This window comes from Lithobates pipiens, unplaced genomic scaffold (genome assembly GCF_037356315.1).
Source record: "Lithobates pipiens isolate NorthernLeopardFrog02 unplaced genomic scaffold, aLitPip1_a1.2 Scaffold_30, whole genome shotgun sequence".
In the NCBI taxonomy this organism is placed as follows: domain Eukaryota; kingdom Metazoa; phylum Chordata; class Amphibia; order Anura; family Ranidae; genus Lithobates; species Lithobates pipiens.
In genome coordinates, this window is record NW_027507791.1 from 39,483,020 (window position 1) to 39,509,926 (window position 26,907).

Here is a 26,907-nt window from a genome sequence, read left to right on the forward strand (position 1 = left end):
GAATGTTTGTAGTCCTGGGCACTGAAATTTCCCAATATGTTGGTGGATCTGTGTTTGCAAAAATTAAAACTACTTCCCTTACACAACACATGTCTTCTGGTTACTGCATAAGATGTTCTGATCAGTCCAATTACCTGAAGCAATCAAACTCCATTAAAAGTATTTCAGGATTTTTTTGCATCCATTGTGGAAGGATTAGACCTTCCGTCAAGGTTTTATAACTATCTGTGATCCCCACTGGGGTGATTCCCTCTCTTTGTCCAGGCGACAAATGTCACCATTCTATTCTATTTGTTTCTATTATATTCTCGTCTTTTCTGTTCTTTTATTTTCTATTCTATTTTGTTCTGTTTTATTATATTATATTCTTTTATTGTAAGTTATATTTTTTTCTAGTCTATTATTTTTTTTTTCTAATCTATTCCTTTATATTTTATTTTATTTTTTTCCCTCTGGAAAATGGAATACTTTTCGAATTTGAATTTGAAAACTATTCGAATTCGAAAACTTTTTGAATTCGAAAACTTTTTGAATTCGAAATCTATTAGAATTTGAAAACTATTCAAAAACGATTTGAAAAAGATTTGAATTTGAATTTTGTCCGAATTTTTTTTTTTTTCGTTATTTCCGATTCATTTAACCATTTAACCAATTACCAATACCAACACTTGAATATCAACACTTATACACCTTCCTACCCAGGCCAATTTTCAGGGCAGTCGCAAATTTAATGACAATTGCGCGGTCGTGCTACGATGTACCCAAACCAATTTTTTATCATTTTGTTCCCACAAATAGAGCTTTCTTTTGGTGGTGTTTGATCAACTCTGCGATTTTTATTTTTTGCGCAACAAAAAAACCCCAAAATTTAGAAAAAAAAAAGGTTTTATTTGTGCCTGTTAAATTTTTTTTGTAAATAAATACGTTTTCTTGTTCAATGATGGGCACTGATATAGCTGCACTGATGGGCACTGATAAGGGGGCACTGATGGGTGCCAAAGAGGTGGCACTGAGGGGCACTGATGATGGGCACTGATAGGTGGCACTGGTATGCGGCACTGATGGGCACTCATAGGTGGCACTGATGGGCACTTATGGGTGGCACTGATGGGTATTTATGGGTGGCACTGATAGGTGGCATGGATGGGCACTGATAGGTGGGCATTGATGGTCATGGATGGGCACTGATAGGTGGCACTTATGGACACTGATGGGTGGCACTGATGACACTGATGGGTGGCATTGCTGAGCATCACTGATTTTTACTGTGCTATAGAGGTGCCAGCCAGTGCCTATTTGTGGGAACTGATTGGCATATGTTGGACATTCATTTTCACATGTGGATGGCCATGGGGGATGTACCTGGCCATCCACATGTTAGGTGCTTCCCTGGTGGTCCTGGTGGCTTCCCCAGTGGTCCAGTGTGGGCATCCGAGGGGGCGCTGCGCTGATAAACAATCATCACAGACCCCCCGGTCAGGAGAGCCGCCGATCGTCTCTCCTCTATTCGCGTCTGTCAGATGCGAGTGAATAAAATCCTCTTCCTGTTTGCATCGTGATCAGCTGTGATACGACACTGCTGATCACGTGGTAAAGAGCCTCAGAGGGACAAAAAAGAATTGATGCTAATATGGGGAAAATGGGGTAAGACATCACAATAGAAAGTCCATAGATATAAACTAAGGTCCACATGAAGAGAAGCTCACTGTTGTGGCAGCTCAGTCTGGGAGTAAGAAGCCGCTCTGTGAGGGCACAAGGAGGAAGAGACAAATGCCAACTAATTGTAGCAATAAAGTTCCTTTAATAAAGGTAAAAAAATATCACTCACAGAGTAAAATCTCAGCTCTGTATAAAAGGGTCCTTGCCATCACTAAACCCAGTCTCGGGCCTGAAGAAGGAGCTCCACAAACGCGTCGCCACGTCTTTGCATCACGTCCGGTTGTGACGTCACATCTGCCAGGCTCTTTGTTCCATGCATCCAGGAGGCCTTGAGAGCCTCCGATGGTTCTTACAGCTTGGATCACAGCCCTCGAACCCCAGATGGATGTAGCCCGGGTTTAGTGACGGCAAGGACCTTTTTATACAACGCTACATGCTTGAGGTTTTACGCTTTTTGTGAGTGATATTCTTTTGCCTTTATTAAAGTAACTTTATTGCTACACTTAGTTGCCACAAACCACAAGTAGGCTTCTAAATATTAGAGCTAAAGCCCTCAGGTATGGAGCTTGACATTGACTAGTGGCAGCACCGTTTTTTGGCAGCATCAACAAGTCCAAATACAAAGACACAATCCACAGTAAAATGTCCTTACCAATATGTAAACATTTCATCAATTTTGAGCTTTGGAAATTTCAGATGAACTTAAGTTTGATCCGAATTCAAATCGAAGCACTATGGCTTTTACCCACAAGCATTTCTGTGATCCATTCAAATAAATATTTAATCTCAATTATGTGCAAAATGTAGCTAACCCTCATAATAGTAACCCACACTGTTTTTTTATAGACCTTTACAGCTGCATTAAAGCAAAGCTATTGACAAAATGATAATCAATGACCCAAACTCCTTTCTCAGAAAACTTTAAGATCACATTTTTTTTACATTCTTATTGTATTTATGGCATATTATCCAGTATCAGGTCTGTACTCACCAGATTTCCCCACGATTAAAGCTGAAAAGCCAGAATGCACTTGTTAGAAACTATCATGTACAGTACATGTCATTAAAACATATCTATTTTCTTTATAAGAGGGATGTTTTTAGGATCCCAATTTTCTCGGGTCACAAGAAGATTGGACCTGTGACTCTCACTTAATGTAGGTAAAAGCAGACATGGAAAAAGGAAACCTATGGCTTCAGGAGACTGAATTGAACAATCAGACCTAACGTTGACACTCTCCCATTGTGTAAACATCAACTGTCCTTATAGTAATCACAAAATCCCCCTTACACAATAATTATACATGTTAATTTGCCCATCATTCTTCCATGCATCCACCATAGCCCTTTACCAAGCTTCTTCTATTAGGCTTCATGAAACCTCCAGCCAAACCACCACCACCTTTATGAAGCTTTTTTCAATAGACCTTTCCCCATCCTCCTTATGCAGTTCCAGTCATCAGACTCTACTATGTACATTAGCCATAAGCCTCTAAAATATGCATCCACCAGAACCCCCCTTTACTCAAATACCTCATGTAGCGACTCCCAAATTCCCCATGAGCTGTGTGCTGTTAGTCGAAGGGTGGAATTACAATTCTGGGATATACTGTGAAAGAGGATATAACTTAAAACAATATCTTCATGATGTGAGCCAAGGGGCGCTGAGCAGTAGACCCAGGACACATACCCCGGTACCCAACCCTACATTACCCCAAACTTTAACCACATTTTTCTTCCTAGATATGACATTCAGCTGCCTTCATCATTGACTTTGGCAATTCAAATTAAACTCTTCTGAAAATCACAAATGTTGTTCTGACTTATCTAGGTAAATAGGAACCTTCCGGCCTGAGTGACAAGACCACAAGACAGCGTATAATCAATACTCATAACACAGCACTAGTCAGATGCTCCTCTCTGGGAAGTGTGATCCACCAGAAATGAGCAATGTTAAACAATTGAGATATAACATAGATTTTATGGAGCAAGACAGTTGGTACTTAGCATCCTCAGTGGATATGATAGAAGAAAAGAGAGAAGAAGAAGAAGGCGAAGGAAAAGGAGAAGGAGAAAAAAAGAATAATAATAATAATAATAAGAAGAGGGGTCATCAATCATTCTGTCGACATCAGATGTAAATAGAACGAGTGTGTTTTACATAGAGCTTCCAACAGGTTGTTTTATGCATTTCACACAATTTCAAAGGAAAGACACTCAATCGATATGAAGCTAATATTAAGTATAAACATGTTTCTACTTACACAGAAATACGATGGTGAGGAAGATGGACATGGTAGCCGGGACCTTGAAGTTATGACTGCCTCACTAAGAAGCAGAAGTTATGAACATCTGTTGCCTTCCTGAGTTTTATTTATAGACGTTTCACCAGAATTTAAAATCGATGTTGTGAGATTGTAGAAAGAGGAATAATGTGTGATTGCCAATCATATCTCAGATCAGTGTAGCCAGTTCTGATAAAAGTGCCTTGTCGTGTATAAAAGCCTCAACAAAGTTCAAATGACATTTTAGGGTGGACACTGTTGGCCTTTTAACTTGGGTTGCTTGCTAGTCTAGCTGGGATACACAATAATGAGGAAACTTGTGTAGAGTACAGTTTTCTTTTCAAATATTTTATTGAGAAATTGAAGAATGCACAACATAAAGAGCAGAACATTTTGCATTGGTTACAAAGATATATAACGGCGGACTATACATCAGTTTAACCGGTTCCCGACCAGCACACCCCGATGTACGTCGGCAGAATGGCACGGGCAGGCATATTGGCGTACAGGTACGTCCAATCTTCAATGCTGCCCTGCCATCGCGAGCGTGCCTCTGGTCTGGACCCCCGTGAGTCTGGTCGCGGGTCCCGCAGACTTGATCGCTTCGGGCATACCTGCGATCGTCTCACGGGACGGCTGAATGGAGAAATGCTGTTGTAAACAGCATTTCTCCATTCTGCCTAGCAACTAGTGACGCTGATCTCTGCTCCATGTGATTGGAGCAGAGATCAGTGTTCACTAAATGAAAGCCCAACCCCCCACAGTTAGTAACACACCCTTAGGAACACTTAACCCCTACACTGCCACCCACTGGTTAACCCCTTCACTGCCAGTGTCATTTACACAGGAATCACTGCATTTGTATAGCATTGATTGCTGTATAAATGACAATGGTCCCAAAAATGTGTCAAAAATGTCTGATGTGTCCGCCATAATGCGCAGTCACAATAAAAATCGCTGATCGCCGCCATTACTAGTAAAAAAATAATAATAAAAAATTATTAATAAAAATGCCATAAAACGATCCCTATTTTGTAAATGCTATAACTTTTGCGCAAACCAATCAATAATCGCTTATTGCAATTTTTTTTACCAAAAATATGTAGAAGAATACATATCAGCCTAAACTGAGGGAAAAAAAAGTTTTTTTATATATTTTGGGGGATATTTATTATAACAAAAAGTAAAAAATAATGCATTTTTTTCAAAATTGTCGCTCTATTTTTGTTTATAGCGCAAAAAATAAAACCCGCAGGGGTGATCAAATACCACCAAACGAAAGCTCTATTTGTGGGAAAAAAAGGACGTCAATTTTGTTTGGGAGCCACGTCGCACGACCACGCAATTGTCAGTTAAAGCGACGCAGTGCCGAATCGCAAAAAGTGGTCTTGTCTTTGGCCAGCAAAATGGTCCGGTCTGTAAGTGGTTAACAACGTGCATAAAATAATGTAGAGAATTTCAGGTTGGATCTGAAGACCAGGTAGGTATAATGCGTATCTATTACAAATAATCCAAAAAGGAAGCTGGGTAGGATCAAACATAAGGTCCCGAAAGAGGGAAGAGCATTTAGCCAGCATCATCAGGGTAATATCTATCATGGGGACGTCTGGTAACTATCTTGTTCCGCATATCTAGATTTACAGTCATAAGAGAAGAAAAAGAAGGAAAGGTAGTTGGAGAGGAGAGTTAGGGACATGTGGGGGGGGGGGGATACAAGAGAGACAAGTGGGGCAGGGGGAGGGAGGGGTGGTCGGAGACGGCATCCTCTATACTCAGACAGTGTCTGGGGTGGGCAAAGGTTCTAGGATGTGTGCGTCAAAATTACATGGTAAAAAGTACTCTATCCAGGGTTGCCATACCTTACTATGTTGGGGTATTTTGTCAAGAATTACTGCCTCTATCCTGCTATGAATCATAGCCTTTGTGACTCTGTTTTTCACTTCAATAACATTCAAAGATGGGGTCCTTCCGGCTTTCGCAATAGTTTGCTTGGCTGCCATAGTTATTTATAGAAAAATATGAATTTGGGCTCTAGTGAGTTCGTGGGGTAACAGGTTCAGTATAGCCATTGCTGGGTCGGGTTCTATGGGGCTTTGCATCCACAAGGATAGCATTTGAAATATTGTCGCCCAGAAGCACTTCACCACCGGGCACGTCCACCATATATGGACATGATTGCCACGGTCCTTGCAACCCCTAAAACAGTTTGGTGGGTAACTGGGTACAAATTTGGCGATCCTGGAAGGAACCAAGTACCAGCGCATTATAATTAGCTTCAGAGGCAACAAGCGTAGAGTCCAGTTTTATCCGTCAGTGATACATGCAAGAGTCATCGCTCCAACTATCCACTGCTGCAAATCCAATTGAGTACCAGTATAAGGTGCCCCCCCCCCCTCCCTCGTGAAGGTAACACTGACAGAAAACTTACTCCACATACTGGAAAATAAATCACAACATTGACTCCTCCCATGTCTGACCGCTTCATCTGAGGTTTCAGTGAGACAAAGGAAGCTTTAAAGCAGGCTCCAGAGGGCTCCAACATAGAAACCTTGAAACTAATTGAGGTGTATGGAGCACTAAGCTACACCTCACTGCCAAATCCTCCATCACCAGCCACCGTCACCACTTCCTCTGCCAGTTGGCTGCTTTTACTTCTTGTTACATTCTTCTTACACCATTAATATTATTTTACCATTCACTCTTTTACTTTTTAACCCAGAGGAATAACCACGGTTCTAACTCACTGTTTACCTGTTCTTTTGGATACACCTTGACTACACATTTATGCCCTTCTCCCCACCTCAAGTAAATGACACCAGGCAACTTCTTCTTTGAACAAGAACTCCGTTTACTGGATCAATTTGCAGAATACAGTTGATGTAGCACATTATTACATAGAATCCCTTTACATAAAAGGTTATACTTATACTTACAAATGATTATAGATTTAAAGCGGGAGTCCGCCGGGACTCCACTTTTTTTTTTTTTTTTAAAGCCAGCAGCTACAAATACTGCAGCTGCTGACTTTTAAAATAGTGACACTTACCTGTCCAGCGCGCCCGCGATGTCGGCACCCGAAGCCGATCTCTAGATCGTCTATCGGGTGCTGCCGCCACCATCTTGGGTATGGGAATCAGGAAATGGAGCCTTTCGGCTTCATTTCCCGGTTCCCTACTGCGCATGCGCGAGTCGCGCTGCGCAATAAGGACGGTCCCCGCTGCCTCTGGGATCTGTGTGTTTCCCAGCAGGCAGCGGGGCACTTGCGGAAAGGGACGGGCACTTGCGGAAAGGGGTGTAATCTACGCCCCTTTCCGCAGAGAGCTATCCCGGAAGTGGGTGCAGATACCTGTACTGTACAGGTATCTGCACCCCCCTCCCCCCTGAAAGGTGCCAATTGTGGCGCCGGAGGGGGGGAGGGTTCCGATGAGCGGAAGGTCCACTTTAGGGTGGACCTCCGCTTTAATTTGGTCCATACGTTGGCCTGGCTGTGCTGCAGGGTTGCCAACCTCCCGCAGCATTTTTTACTGACAAAATATGGAACATTTACTGGCCGAGCATTTTTTTACTGGCAACATGAGAAATTACAGAACTCCTATTGAAAACGAACACAGTGAATATTTAAACAGTATAAACATGATATGGAAACACTGACTACACCTATAACAAAGTAATTTGCTTGATTTACACTTAAAAAGTCAACACAGCTTGAAATTATCAGCCCCTGATATTTACTGGCAGTTGTAAAAAAAAAATCACAGATTTTTACAAACTGTCAGTAAATTTACTAGTGGTTGGCACCCCTGCTGTGCTGTTTCCTTAGTGGTGCTGCCCCTACACTAAAGTTAGGAAAGTCCTCATACATGTGGTTGCCCATAAGCTGTCCCCAAAGGGTGAATGGACACACAGAGCTGTGGCTCAGATTGGGTGCCCCCATAGCAAGCTGCTTTCTGCGGGGGCACTCGACAGGAGGGAAGGGCCAGGAGCAGGTAAGTATAACATGTTTGTTATTTTTAAAGAAAAAAAAAACAAGACTTTAGTATCACTTTAAATTCAACCAAGACATTTTCCACGTTCACTTAGATGTTTCATTGAGGTCCTCAGATTCACAGAAGTTCTTCTTCTTCTCTGCCACTTGTTGTGGAAGTAGATGAAACATACGGCAGCAGACAATACAAAGCCAGAGATCACCAGCCGTATTATGTTCTGCATCTTGTAATCTGAGGAGAGAACCAGTGATGGAAGTCATATGATTTTTTAGAACATATTGTGTGATTTTGAACTAATAAAAATTCTGAGCCTATATGAAGGATCTGCATCAGCTTCCTTCTCATTGGACATAAGCAATTATGTTGTTTTATGTTACAATAGTCCTCCTGTATGAGGAGAGGGGACATAGAAAGTAACAAAAAATAACTGGGGGGCAGAAGTAGAATGAGGCTAATGCCGCGTACACAGGATCAGACTGCCGGACTTTCCGAACGAGCGGACTTGTCCACCCACGCCCACAAATGACCGGACTTTTGAAATGAAGAGACTGAACTTGACTCCAGGTAGACAGGACTAGCAAAGGAAGTGAACGCCTCCGTCTCCATCGGCGAGATTGACACCTCACTAGCCCCGTCGCCTGGTATGTATTTAAAGGGGAACCCCATACGCCAAAAAAAACAGCGTGGGGGTCCCCTGGTAGGGATTTTGGGGGGACACCCACGCAATTTTTTTTTACATTTTTGATTCAGGGTTCTCCTTAGTATTCATACCAGACCCAAAGGACCTGGTAATGGACTGGGGGGGGGGGACCAATGCCATTTTTTTCAATGAGTTTTATGTATATTGCCGAGACCTGACAATTAATTAGAGCCACAATTTAAATTACTTTTTTTCCTTTAGAAATGTCATTTTGCTGTGGTAATGTTCTAAACGCGGGAAAAATAAGCCACTTTACAGGCATAATATAGACACCCCCCAGGCAAGATTTTAAAGGAATATTTTATTTTTATTGTTTCACTTTAAGCATTATTAAAATCACTGCTCCCAAAAAAACTGACGTTTCTAAAACTATTTTTTGCAGTGATAAATGTCCCCTGGGGCAGGACTCGGGTCCCCAAACACTTTTTTATGACAATAACTTGCATATAAGCCTTTCAAATGAACACTTTTGATTTTTCATTTTCGTGTCCCATAGAGTTTAACGGTGTTCATCTGTTCGTCCAAATTTTTTGCCTGTTCGCATGTTCTGGTGTGAACTGAACCCGGGGGGTGTTCGGCTCATCCCTACTCACCATCAATGGTCATGGCTTTGGAAGGAGATGTCCAACAAACCCATAGAGCTGTGATGGCTCATTGCTCACAAACTTTTGGCCATAAATATTTAGAGGTGCTTTTTTGGAATATGGTGTTTTTCATAATGGGCAAAAATAGGCATTTACCCAATGCCCCCACATTGAGAAGGATGTTTGGGGTGCAGTTTTTCTTATTATGGGATGGATCACGTGATCTCAGTAGAAAGTTTCTATTTCTTACATTTACTTAGCATTAATTTTCCCAGAGTCCAGTGGCGTGGTCTATGTCTGTGTGTGCAGAATAGAAAATGTTTGCAGCCACCTTGTAATATATTGTACATATCATAGATCCAAAGGGATTTTTTACCTTAACAAAGTTGAAGTTTATTACTTTAAAAGTAAAAGTTATGGATTTCTAAATGGTAGCTAAGCTTGGTTTGATCTTGGCTGCTCTCAGCACAGCCAACAAACACAATACTTTTCCGATTTGGATGTTGTACATTTCACTCTGGAAACAGCACAAAGACTTCAATGGACTGTAGTCAGGTTTAGCCAGAGCACACAGTATGATCACATAAAGGTATTTTATGCCTTCAAGTGTTTTATGTGCTTTTAACTATGTAGAATATTCCCTTTGCTGTGTGTTTGCCTTGTCTTGTAATGATGGGCTCACATGTTGTAACTGTAATTTGTAGTGCCGATCAATCCTCTAATGTCCATGTATTCATTTACCTAGCTTGTCCTTATCCAGTAAAGAGGCAACTTCTTGTGTCAGGTCACACAGCCTCCAATACAGGCCTCACCATTTCCTCTGTGTTGTATCACAAATGTGGGAGTGATAATGTGATGAAAGACTGCATGGTGATCTCCCTGTTCATTTCTCTGTTTGTGTCTGTGTCAGATCTAATTATTATGTGACCTCCACCTGCAGAGCACTAGTCTGAGGGACCCAGGGATTGTGAGACATGTCGTTTCTTCACAGGAAGTGTCAGTTCTCAGACTACAGAAAGAGGTCATGCTTTAACCTGTGCAAGGCTATGCCTCATGTTTGAACACAAACAAAAACTTCTGACACCAAAATGTGAAGATTTCCTCTACTATAGGCTGTGTGTACAGGTCAACCAAATGACACCAAGACACCACATGGTTAAACGCACATCTTATTCAGATGAAAAGCATAAGGTGTGGGTATGAATGTTGATGACACATTTAATCCACCCTTAGACTCCAGAAGACAGTGCATCTAATCTTGTGACACCACACATTGAATCCTGGGAAAGCTGGAAGTGTTTTCTGCCAATGTTTGAAGGTCTCATTGACTTGATTTACTTTTACAACCTTACCATGTATCTGTATATAGAGCTCATCACTCATCTTCCTCACAGAGTCAGACCTCATCCTCACTTCACAGGTATAATTCCCAGAATCCTCTGGCTGAGATGACGGCACTCTGTATGTATCAGATACATCGTATCCCCGCACAGTCCGTCCATCTCTGTAGAAGGCAAAGTGCAGCACTGTGCCGCCTCTGAGTGGATCCAGTCTGGTGTCACATCTCACCGTCATCTCACCTCCTTTTATTACCCTGGACGGGGTCACTTTTATTTCTGGAGGAGAGAAGAGCTCTGGCAAAAGAAAAGGATGACAATGATTGGCCAGTATGAGTCCTATTCCCTCATCACACGACTGTCAGGGAATAAAGAAATTAAAAGTGTATGTAAAGATAATGTATGATTGGATCAAAGCCATTCTTTTAGGTTTACATCCTCACCATATATCTGTATATAGAGCCCATCACTTCTCTTCCTCACAGTGTCAGACCTCGTCCTCACTTCACAGGTATAATTCCCAGAATTCTCCAGCTGAGATGACGGCACTCTGTATGTATCAGATACATCGTATCCCCGCACAGTCCGTCCATCTCTGTAGAAGGCAAAGTGCAGCTCTGTGCCGCCTCTGAGCGGATCCAGTCTGGTGTCACATCTCACCGTCATCTCATCTCTTTCTATTACCCTGGACGGGGTCACTTTTATTTTCAGAGGAGAGAAGAGCTCTGGCAAAACAAATGGATGACAATTACTGGTCAATATTCCTTCAACGTATGAATATCAGGGAATAAAGAAATGTTAAGTGAATATAAATATAATGTACAGTATAACTGGCCGGTAGGTATTCACTTAGGTTTATACGCTCACCATATATCTGTATATAGATCCCATCACTCATCTTCCTCACAGTGTCAGACGTCATCCTCACTGCACAGGTATATTTCCCAGAATCCTCCAGCTGAGATGACGGCACTCTGTATGTATCAGATACATCGTATCCCCGCACAGTCCGTCCATCTCTGTAGAAGGCAAAGTGCAGCTCTGTGCCGCCTCTGAGCGGATCCCGTCTGGTGTCACATCTCACCATCATCTCACCTCCTTCTATTACCCTGGATGGGGGCACTTTTATTTGCGGAGATGAGAAGAGCTCTGGAAGAGGAAAGGATGACAATGATTGGTCAGTATAAGTTCTATACCCTCAACATGTGACTGTCAGGGAATAAAGAAATTAAAAGTGTATATAAGGATAATGTATGATTGGATCAAAGCCATTCTTTTAGGGTTACATCCTCACCATATATCTGTATATAGAGCCCATCACTTCTCTTCCTCACAGTGTCAGACCTCGTCCTCACTTCACAGGTATATTTCCCAGAATCCTCCAGCTGAGATGACGGCACTCTGTATGTATCAGATACATCGTATCCCCGCACAGTCCATCCATCTTTGTAGAAGGCAAAGTGCAACTTTGTGCCGCCTCTGAGCGGATCCAGTCTGGTGTCACATCTCACTGTCATCTCATCTCCTTCTATTACCCTGGATGGGGGCACTTTTATTTCCGGAGGAGAGAAGAGCTCTGGAAGAGGAAATTGTTAGAAATAGAAATGAATGGGGAAACAATTATTCTCTAAATGTTGACAAATCACACAATGCTTTGCAGTGGACACAGAATAATTTCCATCCGTGTTTGGCTAAGCCAGGGTTCAGCATGGAGGGCCGCGTTCACCTGCTAGTAAATGAAGATAACATTACACAGCCCCCACAGCTCTGGACGACTTTTCATTACACAGCTCCCACAGCTCTAGTCCCCTTTTCATTACACATCCTCCTGTACCTCTGGACCCCATTAAATTACACAGCCCCGCACTTCTGGACTGCTTTACATTACACAGCCCCACACCTCTGGACCCCCTTTACTTTACACAGCCCCTGTACCTCTGGACGCCTTTACATTACACAGCCCCTGTACCTCTGGATCGCTTTACATTACACAAATAAAATAAAGAGTCATGCGCAAATCGTGCCACTTTAAAAATACACAAATATATATAAATGTAAAAAAATGTGAAACAGTCAATATATACAGTGGTGTGAAAAAGTGTTTGCCCCCTTCCTCATTTCCTGTTCCTTTGCATGTTTGTCACACTTAAAGTGGAAGTAAACCCACTTTTTTAACTTTTACCTACAGGAAAGCCTATAATAAGGCTTACCTGTAGGTAAAAAAAATATCTCCTAAACCTGTACGGTTTAGGAGATATTCCCCTCGGTATGCGCCGCTGACTGCAGCGGCGCATGCGCACAAGGGGGTTCTCTCCGCGAAAATCCGGCAGCGCTCGTCCGGCCGGATTTGAATCTCCCGCGCGCATGCGCGGGAGTGACGATATCGCGGCTCCGGCCACTCACAGCGCCGGAGCCGCGATACCCGGAAGAGACGCCGAGGGAGCATGTCGGCTTCCTCGGCGTGGATCGGGCGAGATGTCGGGGCCTCGTTCTAAGGTAAGTATTTCATAATGAGCTAGTATGCGGTGCATACTAGCTCATTATGCCTTTTGCTTTGCAGGTTTTAAAAAAAAAAAAAAAAATGCGGGTTTACTACCGCTTTAAGTGTTTCGGAACATCAAACCAATTTAAACAACAGTCAAGGACAACACAAGTAAACACAAAATGCAATTTGTAAATAAGGGTGTTTATTATTAAAGGTAAAAAAAAAGCCAAACCATCATGGCCCTGTGTGAAAAAGTGATTGCCCCCCTTGTTAAAACATACTATAACTGTGGTTGTCCACACCTGAGTTCAATTTCTCTAGCCACACCCAGGCCTGATTATTGCCACACCTGTTCACAATCAAGGCATCACTTAAATAGGAGCTGCTTGACACAGTAAGGTCCACCAGAAGATCCTTAAAAGCTACACATCATGCCGAGACCCAAAGAAATTCAGGAACAATTGAGAAAGAAAGTAATTGAGATCTATCAGTCTGGAAAGGGTTATAAAGCCATTTCCAAAGCTTTGGGAATCCAGCGAACCACAGTGAGAGCCATTATCCACAAATGGCGAAGACATGGAACAGTGGTGAACCTTCCCAGGAGTGGCCGGCCGCCCAAAATTACCCCAAGAGCGCAGCGACGACTCATCCAAGAGGTCACAAAAGACCCCACAACAACGTCCAAGGAACTGCAGGCCTCACTTGCCTCAGTTAAGGTCAGCGTTCATGCCTCCACCATCAGGAAAAGACTGGGCAAAAATGGCCTGCATGGCAGAGTTCCAAGGAGAAAACTACTGCTGAGCAAAAAGAACATCAAAGCTCGTCTCAATTTCTCCACAACACATCTTGATGATCCCCAAGACTTTTGGGACAACATTCTGTGGACCGATGAGACAAAAGTGGAACTCTTTGGAAGGTGTGTGTCCAAGTATATCTGGCGTAGAAGGAACACTGCATTTCATAAAAAGAACATTATACCAACAGTAAAATATGGTGGTGGTAGAGTGATGGTCTGGGGCTGTTTTGCTGCTTCAGGACCTGGAAGACTTGCCGTGATAAAAGGAACTATGAATTCTGCTGTCTACCAAGAGATCCTGAAGGAGAATGTCCGACCATCTGTTCGTGTACTCAAGCTGAAACGAACTTGGGTTCTGCAGCAGGACAATGATCCTAAACACACCAGCAAATCCACCACCGAATGGCTGAAGAAAAACAAAATGAAGACTTTGGAGTGGCCTAGCCAAAGTCCTGACCTGAATCCTATTGAGATGTTGTGGTATGACCTTAAAAAGGCCGTTCATGCTCGAAAACCCTCTAATGTAACTGAATTAGGACAATTCTGCAAAGATGAGTGGGCCAAAATTCCTCCAGGACGCTGTAAAAGCCTCATTGCACGTTATCGCAAATGCTTGGTTGCAGTTGTTGCTGCTAAGGGTGGCCCAACCATTTATTAGGTTTAGGGGGCAATCACTTTTTCACACAGGGCCATGATGGTTTGGATTTTTTTTCACCTTTAATAATAAACACCTTCATTTACAAATTGCATTTTGTGTTTACTTGTGTTGTCCTTGACTATTGTTTAAATTGGTTTGATGTTCCGAAACACTTAAGTGTGACAAACATGCAAAGGAACAGGAAATGAGGAAGGGGGCAAACACTTTTTCACACCACTGTAAATAGGAATAAAAAATATATAAATCCCAAAAATCACACACCAATGAGTGGGATAAAATGTGAAAAGAAAAAAAGAAGAAAGGACGAGACCAGATGTTCCAAAGTTCACAAATCCAGGCTCTCAGAACTCTCACCTTAGGATGAAATGTATAAGCAAATCAAAATATAGCCCCAGAAACTTCTCCTTTGCTTCTCTGTATAAGGCCACTAAGGAATTGCAGGTAAAGAATGTAATAAACACTTCCGCCACTAGAGGGCCAATCCCAGCTCCTAAGTATTGCACTGCAGATACAAGCTTCTATTCCGTAGTGTATTGCTCGAAAAAAACACAAAGGAGAGGGGGAAGGGGAGAGAGAGAGGGGACTCCAATCATGTAGTAGTTCAAAATAAGCAGATAAATTTATTAAAAAATAGCCAAGACTCTCACATTTCAAACATTAAAAAATACAGAGAGAGGAAGATGGTGATCTGGCGTCTTCCGCCAGTCTTACGCTACGTCCGGTTTGTCCTACGGCCACTCCCTACGCGTTACGTCATACCACGTGACTTCTTCATGGGGATGATGATAGGCCGTTCGAAATATCCATATATATCGAAAAAACCGGAACCGGAAGTGTCCGATCGGCCATTTTGAAAGAGGTAAGCAGGATATAAACATGTATAGACCGGATATAGTAACTCGGCCATCTTGCTCCTCATAAATGGTAAAGCGGAAGTGTACATCGCCGCCATCTTATAGACCGGAAATAATCCCTCGGCCATCTTGCTCCTCATATATGATACAGCGGAAATACACATTCCCACCATCTTGAAAACAGACAATGGACCCGAACGGAAAAAAATGCTAATACTATGTAAACAGCCCATAAAGATAGAGTACTAAATGGAAAAGAAGCTAAATATATCTAGCATATTTTCCATATAATAAAATAGACAAAATATATAATAAAAAACGCCAGTTTGGAATAATGGAGAAATATTTATAAATGACATAATAGACAATACAAGTAAAATGGAGATATGCCTGGAAACTAAAAATTGTAGCATATCGACCAATATGCCTAATCTATATAATAAAAACTGGCGACAATATCCGCCCCACAAAATGCTAGAAAAATTTACTAAAATATATATAAAAAATAATATGACAGATGAAATAAGAAAAAATGGAATATAAAATAATCGATAAAAATGGACCATTAAAATAATCATCCTCAAAGTGGGTAAATAAGATGACATACCGGAAATAGAGCAGGACTTTACATCAAAATATGTCCTATCACAATATTTCCCACAAAGGGATAAAATATTAAGGCATATTAAACAACATAACCCATAATATAAATTATTTAATATTAAAAATTACTTAAAAAACAATTAAGATCAAAATCGACATTTAGACCATCAGGATAAAAAGATCTCATAGTAAAAATCCATCTAGATTCCTTCTGACTAATACTTCTAATTTTATGGCTACCCCTCCATGAGGGGTTGAATCTTTCGAAACCCCAAAATTCTAGATGGGAGGGGTCCCTATTGTGCACTTGGTCAAAATGCCTAGAGACACTATGTTGTGGAAAGCCCTTTAAAATGTTCTGTATATGCTCTTTAAGTCTGACTTTGAGCGCTCTTTTAGTTCTTCCAATATATTGTAACTTGCAACTGCATTGTAAACAATATACCACACCTTCCATATGGCATCCTATAAAATCTCGTATCACGTGTGTTTCTCCAGTGATGGTACTAGTAAAATCAGTTCTTTTATTCTGAAATTTTTTGGCGTGTTGACATGTAAAGCAATTTTTACAAGGATAAAAACCTTTTCCCGTAAAAAAGGTAAAATCTCTTTTGGGAGGTGGTTCAACCACAGATTTGGCAATGATATCTCTCAACGTGGGAGCCCTTTTATGCCAATAGCTATATTTCCATCAATAGCTGCCATTTTAAGCCATGGTTATTTAACATACCCAAAGGACAACTGGTTCGAATTAGAAGAAATTGTAGTAAAATTGAGGATTATTTGAAACAGGCGGATCTAATTGCTACTAGATTTAAGGAAAAGGGGTATGATGACTCCTTTTTAAAAAAAGAAATTGAACACGTTAAATGTATGGATAGGTTTAAGATGCTTGAAAATAACAACAAAGATAGAAATACATTTAATTATGAAGTTCCTTCCATTATACTGGACTATAATGTACAACATAAAGAGATCTCCAGGTTGCTGAGTCGACACTGGCATATTCTCAAAAAAGACAAGGATTTGGGCAAAATGTTGCCGGAAAAACCGAATGTTATTTATAAAAGGGCTCCCACGTTGAGAGATATCATTGCCAAATCTGTGGTTGAACCACCTCCCAAAAGAGATTTTACCTTTTTTACGGGAAAAGGTTTTTATCCTTGTAAAAATTGCTTTACATTTCGACACGCCAAAAAATTTCAGAATAAAAGAACTGATTTTACTAGTACCATCACTGGAGAAACACACGTGATACGAGATTTTATAGGATGCCATATGGAAGGTGTGGTATATTGTTTACAATGCAGTTGCAAGTTACAATATATTGGAAGAACTAAAAGAGCGCTCAAAGTCAGACTTAAAGAGCATATACAGAACATTTTAAAGGGCTTTCCACAACATAGTGTTTCTAGGCATTTTGACCAAGTGCACAATAGGGACCCCTCCCATCTAGAATTTTGGGGTATCGAAAGATTCAACCCCTCATGGAGGAGTAGTCATAAAATTAGAAGTATTAGTCAGAAGGAATCTAGATGGATTTTTACTATGAGATCTTTTTATTCTGATGGTCTAAATGACGATTTTGATCTTAATTGTTTTTTAAGTAATTTTTTATATTAATTAATTTATATTATGGGTTATGTTGTTTAATATGCCTTAATATTTTATCCCTTTGTGGGAAATATTGTGATAGGACATATTTTGATGTAAAGTCCTGCTCTATTTCCGGTATGTCATCTTATTTACCCACTTTGAGGATGATTATTTTAATGGTCCATTTTTATCGATTATTTTATATTCCATTTTTTCTTATTTCATCTGTCATATTATTTTTTATATATATTTTAGTAAATTTTTCTAGCATTTTGTGGGGCGGATATTGTCGCCAGTTTTTATTATATAGATTAGGCATATTGGTCGATATGCTACAATTTTTAGTTTCCAGGCATATCTCCATTATACTTGTATTGTCTATTATGTCATTTATAAATATTCCTCTATTATTCCAAACTGGCGTTTTTTATTATATATTTTGTCTATTTTATTATATGGAAATAATGCTAGATATATTTAGCTTCTTTTCCATTTAGTACTCTATCTTTATGCGCTGTTTACATAGTATTAGCATTTTTTTCCGTTCGAGTCCATTGTCTGTTTTCAAGATGGTGGGAATGTGTATTTCCGCTGTATCATATATGAGGAGCAAGATGGCCGAGGGATTATTTCCGGTCTATAAGATGGCGGCGATGTACACTTCCGCTTTACCATTTATGAGGAGCAAGATGGCCGAGTTACTATATCCGGTCTATACATGTTTATATCCTGCTTACCTCTTCCAAAATGGCCGATCGGACACTTCCGGTTCCGGTTTTTTCGATATATATGGATATTTCGAACGGCCTATCATCATCCCCATGAAGAAGTCACGTGGTATGACGTAACGCGTAGGGAGTGGCCGTAGGACAAACCGGAAGTAGCGTAAGACTGGCGGAAGATGCCAGATCACCATCTTCCTCTCTCTGTATTTTTTAATGTTTGAAATGTGAGAGTCTTGGCTATTTTTTAATAAATTTATCTGCTTATTTTGAACTACTACACGATTGGAGTTCCCTCTCTCTCTCCCCTTCCCCCTCTCCTTTGTGTTTTTTTTCGAGCCATACACTACGGAATAGAAGCTTGTATCTGCAGTGCAATACTTAGGAGCTGGGATTGGCCCTCTAGTGGCGGAAGTGTTTATTACATTCTTTACCTGCAATTCCTTAGTGGCCTTATAGAGAGAAGCAAAGGAGAAGTTTCTGGGGCTATATTTTGATTTGCTTATACATTTCATCCTAAGGTGAGAGTTCTGAGAGCCTGGATTTGTGAACTTTGGAACATCTGGTCTCGTCCTTTTTTCTTTTTTTCTTTTCACATTTTATCCCACTCATTGGTGTGTGATTTTTGGGATTTATATATTTTTTTATTCCTATTTATATATTGACTGTTTCACATTTTTTTACATTTATATATATTTGTGTATTTTTTAAGTGGCACGATTTGCGCAGGACTCTTTATTTTATTTATTCCATGTGATAGTTTGTGTTCACTATCTTGTCCCGCTGCATTTTTTTGCATTACTAAGTAGCACTTGCACTTTTGTATCACTTTATTGTTTATTTTATATTTTAATTTTTGGTATATTTTCCATTTTTGGCTATACACGTATTTAGATATACTTTCACTTTTAGCACTTAGTGGCGCGAGGGCCCATTTTTTATATTTTACATTACACAGCCCCTGTACCTCAGGACCCTTTTACATTACACAGTCCCACCCCTCTGGACCCCTTTACAGTACACATAGAAAAAACATAAAAGAACAATCTCATTAATCAAATTATTAAGCAATTAAAATTGGTTTAAATGAATAAATCTCTGTAAAAAATCCCCATAAGATTATTGTCTAGCCATAAATTTTCTGATATTAAAAAAATTAAAAAAAATACGGATCCCGCGCATGCTCAGAAATGCGGTGTGTTCCCCTGCATCTGTGACATTACACGCTGTCTCCGTGAGCCGCTCTGCAATCTGTCAGCTGCGAGACATAGCCGGGTTCCCCCCCAGCATCTCGCGATCAACACTAGGGGCTCTGGTTGCTTTACTGGACACGCAGATGACATGCTGAGGACCACAGTTTTTTACCTTGCTTACGCCCAGCTTTCTGTCTGTCAGATGTAAGTGACAGATATTTGTAACATTATGAATTGAAGCTCGTTTTACTAAGTGCCGCTTTTCTACTTGTTTTTTCCCTTTACATTACACAGCCCCCGTACCTCTGGATCCCTTTACATTACACAGCCCCAGTACCTCTGGATCCCTTTACATTACACAGCCCCGCACCTCTAGACCCCTTTACATTACACAGCCCCTGTGCCTCTGGATCATATTACATTACACAGCCCCTGTACCTCTGGACCCCTTTACATTACACAGGCCCTGTACCTCTGGATCATTTTATATTACACAGCCGCTGTACCTCTGGACCCCTTTACATGACACAGCCCCAGTACCTCTGGACCTCTTTACATTACACGGCCCCGCACCTCTGGACCCCTTTACATTACACAGCCCCTGCACTTCTGGACGCCTTTACATTACACAGCCCCCGTACCTCTGGATCCCTTTACATTACACAGCCCCTGTACCTCTGGATCATTTTACATTACACAGCCGCTGTACCTCAGGACCCCTTTACATTACACAGCCCGCACCTCTGGACCCCTTTACATTACACAGCACCGCACCTCTGGACCCCTTTACATTACACAGCCCCTGCACTTCTGGATGCCTTTACATTACACAGCCCCTGTACCTCTGGACCCCTTTACATTACACAGCCCCTGTATCTCTGGACCCCTTTACATTACACAGCCCCTGCACTTCTGGACGCCTTTACATTACACAGCCCCCGTACCTCTGGACGCCTTTACATTACACAGCCCCCACACCTCTGGACACCTTTATATTACACAGCCCACCTGCATATTAAACAGCCCCCGACACGTCAATAGTGATCGCACATTTTATTTTGAAAAAAAAATGTTTTGATCACTTTTATTGCTGTCAGAAGGAATGTAAACATCCCTTTTCACATTATTAGGTAGTGACAGGTACTCTTTATGAAGGGATATGGGGTCTATAAGACTCCAAATTCCTCCTTTGTATATAATAGTATTCAAAAAGTTTGGGAGTTTTGAATGCTGTAATTTTTTATTTTTTATTTGGCGCCTTAAAGTCTTCTGTAAACCGGAAGTGATGTCATGTCCGGGTTACTAGATTCGAGACCCGGTTGAAGCTGATCTCAGCATTATTTGGGTCTACGGGTCTCTGATGGAGGCTCTTTACCATGTGATCAGCCGTGTCCAATCACATTTGATCACAGTGTAAACAGGAAAAGCTGTATATCGGCTTTTCCTCACTCGCGCAGACAGACGTGAGTAGAGGAGAGCCAATCAGCTGCTCTCCTGACAGCCCCCCGCACGGATGCCCACACTGGACAACCAGGGATGCCCACAATGGATGGCCACCCTGGACCACCAGGGATGACAGTTAATACCCAGACAGATACCAATCAGTGCCCATCAGCAATGGCTGCCAGTGCCATCAGTGATGCCTATCAGTGTCCATCAGTGCCACCCAACAGTGCCCATCAGTGCCACCTATCAGTGCTGATCAGTGCCGCCTATCAGTGCCACCCATAAGTGCCCATCAGTGCAGCCTTTCAGTGCACATCAGTGCTGCATATCAGTGCCCATCAGGGCCACCTAATTGGTGCCACCTCATCAGTGCCCATCCATGCCGCCTTATCAATGCCCTTCAGTGAAGGGGAAAAAAATCCGTATTTACTAAATTTTATAACAGAAACAAAGAATTTTTTTCCCAACATTTTCAGTCTTTTTTTTATTTGTTTAGCAAAAAAAAAAAAAACCCAAAGGTGATCAAATACCACTAAGAGAAATCTCTGTTTGGGGGAACAAAATGATAACAATGTAGTTTTGGTACAGTGTAGCATGACCGCGCAATTGTCATTTAAAAAGTGAGAGTGCTGAAAGCTGAAAATTGGCCTGGGCAGGAAGGGGGGGGAGGGGGGACTGCCGGGTATTGAAGTGATTAAGGGTGATTCCTTTCTCTTGCAGCATTCTTTGGAGCCACCCTTGCATTCAGGGACTAGAGTTGTGTCTCCCTACACTGTGCGCATCAATAGAAAGACACAGCTTCATAGGCTAGGATGGCAAGGCACTTTCCTCCCTTATCCTACCCCCCCCCATCCTATTTCTCTCTCCTCCACCTTCTCCAAGCAAGCAGACTGCCTAGAAAATGTGCTGTCCACTGTTAGTTCTTTCCTGTGAAGACCAGAAGATCAGGGAAGCCGGAGCCAGCTACATTGACAATTGTAATCTGCAATGTCAGGATAAGAATTTTACCAGATTAATGGGGATTTTTTATTTATTTTTTGCTCAATATGCTAAGGTAAAATAACACTAAGGGTTTGATTTTACTTTAAGAAGGAAACTTTCAATATGTGTAATGTTAGTACAGCTGTACCCGTACTTATCTGATCCTCCCATCCGGTTATGGAGGAGTCCCCAGCCTGCTGGAGGTGGTTCTGGTTCCGGGACAGGTGTGTCTCTATGGGAGGCTGTACAGGTCTATTCTGCCCCTGGAACTAGAACCACACCCAACATTCACACAATGACCGCCTCCAGAGCTGAATGGAAGTCTTGGCACACAAATACATCACAAGCCACTGTATTATGACAGGTTCCTCTAGGAAGTTTTTAACCCTTTCATGACTAAGCCTATTTTTGACATTTGGTGTTTATAAGTTAAAATCCATTTTTTTTGGCTAGAAAACCCCCAAACATTATATATATATATATATATATATATATATATATATATATATATATTTTTTTTTTTTAGCAGAGACTCTAGAGAATAAAACAGCGATTGTTGCAATATTTTATGTCACATGTTATTTGCGCAGCGGTGTTTTAAATGCAACTTTTTGGGAAAAGGGACATTTTCACGAATTAAAAAAAAAAAAAAAAAACAGCCAATTAGCCAATTGTTTTGCATCATGTGAAAGATAATGTTACGCTGAGTAAATAGATACCAAACATGTCACACTTTATAATTGCACGCACTCGTGGAATGACGACAAACTACGGTACCTAAAAATCTCAATAGGAGACGCTTTAATTTTTTTTCGGTTACCAGGTTAGAGTTACAGAGGAGGTCTAGTGCTAGAATTATTGCTTTCACTCTGACGATCGCGGCGATACCTCACATGTTTTAAAACAAGATACAGGTGTGATGCGCTAATTTGAAACCATGATTATAAAACAATAGTGAAAGATTAAACTGAACCTTCAAAGTAGGTAAAAAATTAATAAGGTGCAAATGTACAATAAGAAAAAATATTCAAACAATCTTTTTTTAAAAATGCAGACGTGCATTGATACATCTAAAAGTGATCCAGTGCATAATATATAAGAATAGCTCAAAAGTGACTAGGTGCATATACTGCAAACACAGGAATGCATATGTTATGCTGCAAACACCAAAATGCATGAACAAGGGTATAATGTGCAAGTGATTGATTAAGTGACAAAATATATGTAACAAAAAGTGGCAAACAATGATATAAAACAGAGCCAAATCTAGGTGATTGCAGTGAAGCACATTAAAGTGACCCGTGCATGATCAGATGCGATTTCCTTATGCATTTTCTTTGCTGTGCGAGCTTGCGGCGACGTGGGTGGGGGGGGGGGCACTTTAAAAAAAAATAATTCTTTATTTATTTTAAAATGAATAAATTGTTTTTTTTTTTAAATCTTTTGATCTTTTGATCACTTTTATTGCTGTCACAAGGAATGTAAATATCTCTTGTGACAGTAATAGGTGGTGACAGGTACTCTTTATGGAGGGATCGGGGGGTCTAAAAGACCCCCCATCCCTCCTTTACACTTCAAAGTATTCAGATCGCCATTTTCTGCGATTCTGAATAGTGTATATATTTTTAAATCCGGCGCCATTGGCAGCCGAGTAAACGGGAAGTGACGTCATGATGTCGCTTCTGTGTTTACTATTAGGAGACTGCAATGAAGCTGCTTACAGCTTCATTCCAGTCCCTCACTAGACGCCGGAGGAATTGGATGTTTGATCGGGGCTCCTGAATGAACGGGAGCCCCGGTAAGAGCAGCGGGAGGCGGCGGGAGGGGGGGGGATGTCCCCTCCGGCTCCTCCAGCATAGCAGCCGAATGGCTTTTAGCCGCATCGGTTTTTATGGCTGGAAAGCCAATTGAAAAACGGTACCGGGATGATGCCTGCAGGCATCATCCCGGTATACCCCCCGGAAGCCGAGTATGCACATCTGCGTACGCTTGGCGGGAAGGGGCTAAAATCCAAATGATTTTTTTTTTATTTGTGAGCCCAAATAATCATGTCTTCCATGCTGAGCCACTTTTTGCTGTGTTTGAATCCACTTCGGAGATGTTTTTTTGATGGGGGGGGGGGGGGGGGGTGCAGCTAGGGAGCTAGGGAAAAAATGGGATTTAAATGGTTTATAAAAGTTAGGAAAGTACACTTTTTGCAACAAAGTCAACTCTAAAGAGCAATTTTGTGGGAGTTCATCTTTCTCTGGATCAACCAATATTTCTAAGGATACAGTTCTAATTAGGATTTTAGTTTACCTTTCACAGAGATAAAGGATTCATCTGAGAGCTCTTGTACATTTGGAGTATAACAAGGTTGTATTTGTTTAGTACATTTGTACCGTCCAGACTGACTCCTCGTTATATTAGGAATATGGAATGTGGAGTCGGATCCTGATGGTTTTATCTCCTGATCATCCTTGTAGAATTTTGGGTTTATTGCTTTACAAAATCTATGATGATGACATCTCAGAGTCAGGGGGTCTCCTTCATAGATGAGAGATGGAAGTCTCTGCAGGAGAACATAACCTAAAATGTAATAAAATGATACTTTAGGTTGTTCTATTCACACCAAACAATCTGAAATGATGGAGATGAGATGGACGACTCACGTTCGGTAACATTTAGGAAGACGGGATCACTGATATCACCACCGATGGTCTGGCACTGGTAATCTCCACTGTCCCGTCCTAAGGATTCGATGATATGAAGTGTCTGTTGATCTCCAGGTATTGGTCTCTTATCTTTGTACCAGTGATAGGTCCGGGGCTCCTCTGGTGCAGTAGACGGCACATCACATGTTAGAGTCACATCGTCAAGATATAATATATTCCCCCAGTTGGGTGTGAAGGTCACCACAGGTTTGATGGCCCCTCCTATAGAAGAAAAGAGATCACACAGAACACATAGAGAGCACAGTGTGCAGCAAAACACAGAGAGGTGAACACATCTTGTATGAGAAAAATACATTTCTCTATAGAAATGGGAATGTTTGTAGTCCTGGGCACAGAGATTGTCCAACATGTTGGTGGATCTGTGTTTACAAAAGTGAAAACAACTCCCCTAAGGCCGCGTACACACGGGCGGACTGTTCGCTCAACTTTGTCCGCTGAACAGTGTTTCAGCGGACAGTCCGCTCGTGTGTGGGGCTTCAGCGGACAGTTTCAGCGGACAGTTTGACGAACAAAGTTTTTCGGAAATTCCAAAAAACTGTCCACTGAAACTTGGTTTGAGCGGACAGTCCGCCCGTGTGTAGGCCACTTTCGAAATGAGCAAACTGTTCCCGCTCGGAGGAAAGTCTGCTCATTTCGAGCGCGTCTCCAGGTAGGCGGGGCCCGCGAAGGAGACGTCGCGGGCCCCGCCGCCTGGTATGGACTTAAAGGGGAACCCCAACGCCGAAAAAAATCGGCGTGGGGGTCCCCCCAAAGTCCACAACAGACCCTTGTCCGAGCACGCTACCCGGCCGGCCAGGAAAGGGGGGCGAGCGAGCGCCCCCCCTCCTGAGCCGTACCAGGCCGCGTGCCCTCAACATGGGGGCCCCCCCACCCCAAAGCACCTTGTCCCCATGTTGATGAGGACATGGGCCTCTTCCCGACAACCCTGGCCGTTGGTTGTCGGGGTCTGCGGGCGGGGGGCTTATCGGAATCCGGGAGCCCCCTTTAATAAGGGGGCCCCCTTTAATAAGGGGACCCCCGGATACCGGCCCCCCACCCTATGTGAATGAGTATGGGGTACAATGTACCCCTACCCATTCACCTGTAAAATAAAAGTACCCAAAAAAAAACACAACACACGAGATAAAATATTTTATTGCACAGCTCCGGGGGTCTTCCGTCTTCGGGGGTCTTCTCGCCGGACTCCTCCGCTATCTTCTTGTAGCTCTTTTGCTAGCGGAGGAGTCCGGCTTTCTTCCTCCCCGCCGCCGGCCTCTTCTCCCGACTTCGGGGGTCTTGTCCCCCTCTTCGGTTCTTCTGCCGGGCCACCGCGCCTTCTTATAGCTCTTTTGCAGGCGGTGGCCCGGTCTTCTGTCGCCGCCGCCTTCCGTTCTTCTTCTTGTTCTTCTTCTTCTTCTTCTTCTCCAGGAGATGTTGACACGTCGCTCTCTCCGGCCGGAATGCCAGAGCCGCGCTGTGCGGCCACTTATATAGTGACAATGGGGCGGTGTCACATGGTATATGTCACATGGGTTGGTCACATGGTGACCCCGCCCCCTTACGATGTCATAGTCCCCATGTGACATCAACCCATGTGACCAACCCATGTGACATATACCATGTGACACCGCCCCATTGTCACTATATAAGTGACCGCGCAGCGCGGCTCTGGCATTCCGGCCGGAGAGAGCGACGTGTCAACATCTCCTAGAGAAGAAGAAGAAGAACAAGAAGAAGAACGGAAGGTGGCGACAGCGGCGACAGAAGACCGGGCCACCGCCTGTAAAAGAGCTATAAGAAGGCGCGGTGGCCCGGCAGAAGAACCGAAGAGGGGGACAAGACCCCCGAAGTCGGGAGAAGAGGCCGGCGGCGGGGAGGAAGAAAGCCGGACTCCTCCGCTAGCAAAAGAGCTACAAGAAGATAGCGGAGGAGTCCGGCGAGAAGACCCCCGAAGACGGAAGACCCCCGGAGCTGTGCAATAAAATATTTTATCTCGTGTGTTGTGTTTTTTTTTTGGGTACTTTTATTTTACAGGTGAATGGGTAGGGGTACATTGTACCCCATACTCATTCACATAGGGTGGGGGGCCGGTATCCGGGGGCCCCCTTATTAAAGGGGGCTCCCGGATTCCGATAAGCCCCCCGCCCGCAGACCCCGACAACCAACGGCCAGGGTTGTCGGGAAGAGGCCCTTGTCCTCATCAACATGGGGACAAGGTGCTTTGGGGTGGGGGGGCCGCGCGCCCCCCCCCTTCCCCAAGGCACCCCCCATGTTGAGGGCACGCGGCCTGGTACGGCTCGGGAGGGGGGGCGCGCTCGCTCGCCCCCCT

At 42.5% G+C, this 26,907-nt stretch overlaps 1 protein-coding gene across 2 annotated transcripts in view; it reads right to left on the bottom strand.

Annotated features, from left to right (window-relative positions):
* The window catches only part of LOC143942662 (high affinity immunoglobulin gamma Fc receptor I-like), a 46,180-nt gene that overhangs the window by 9,110 nt on the left and 10,163 nt on the right, over nucleotides 1-26,907 (bottom strand). The window contains exons 3-9 of one of the 2 annotated variants that reach the window (XM_077464041.1): nucleotides 24,537-24,800; nucleotides 24,184-24,453; nucleotides 11,846-12,127; nucleotides 11,419-11,700; nucleotides 10,995-11,276; nucleotides 10,567-10,848; nucleotides 6,769-8,161 (exon numbers count right to left, since the gene is read on the bottom strand). In XM_077464041.1, coding sequence (XP_077320167.1) covers nucleotides 7,995-8,161; nucleotides 10,567-10,848; nucleotides 10,995-11,276; nucleotides 11,419-11,700; nucleotides 11,846-12,127; nucleotides 24,184-24,453; nucleotides 24,537-24,800 — 1,829 coding nt within the window. In that variant the 3' untranslated portion in view covers nucleotides 6,769-7,994. Of the gene's footprint in view, nucleotides 1-6,768; nucleotides 8,162-10,566; nucleotides 10,849-10,994; nucleotides 11,277-11,418; nucleotides 11,701-11,845; nucleotides 12,128-24,183; nucleotides 24,454-24,536; nucleotides 24,801-26,907 lie in introns of those variants that run through there. The other variant, XM_077464040.1, reaches the window with a different exon arrangement.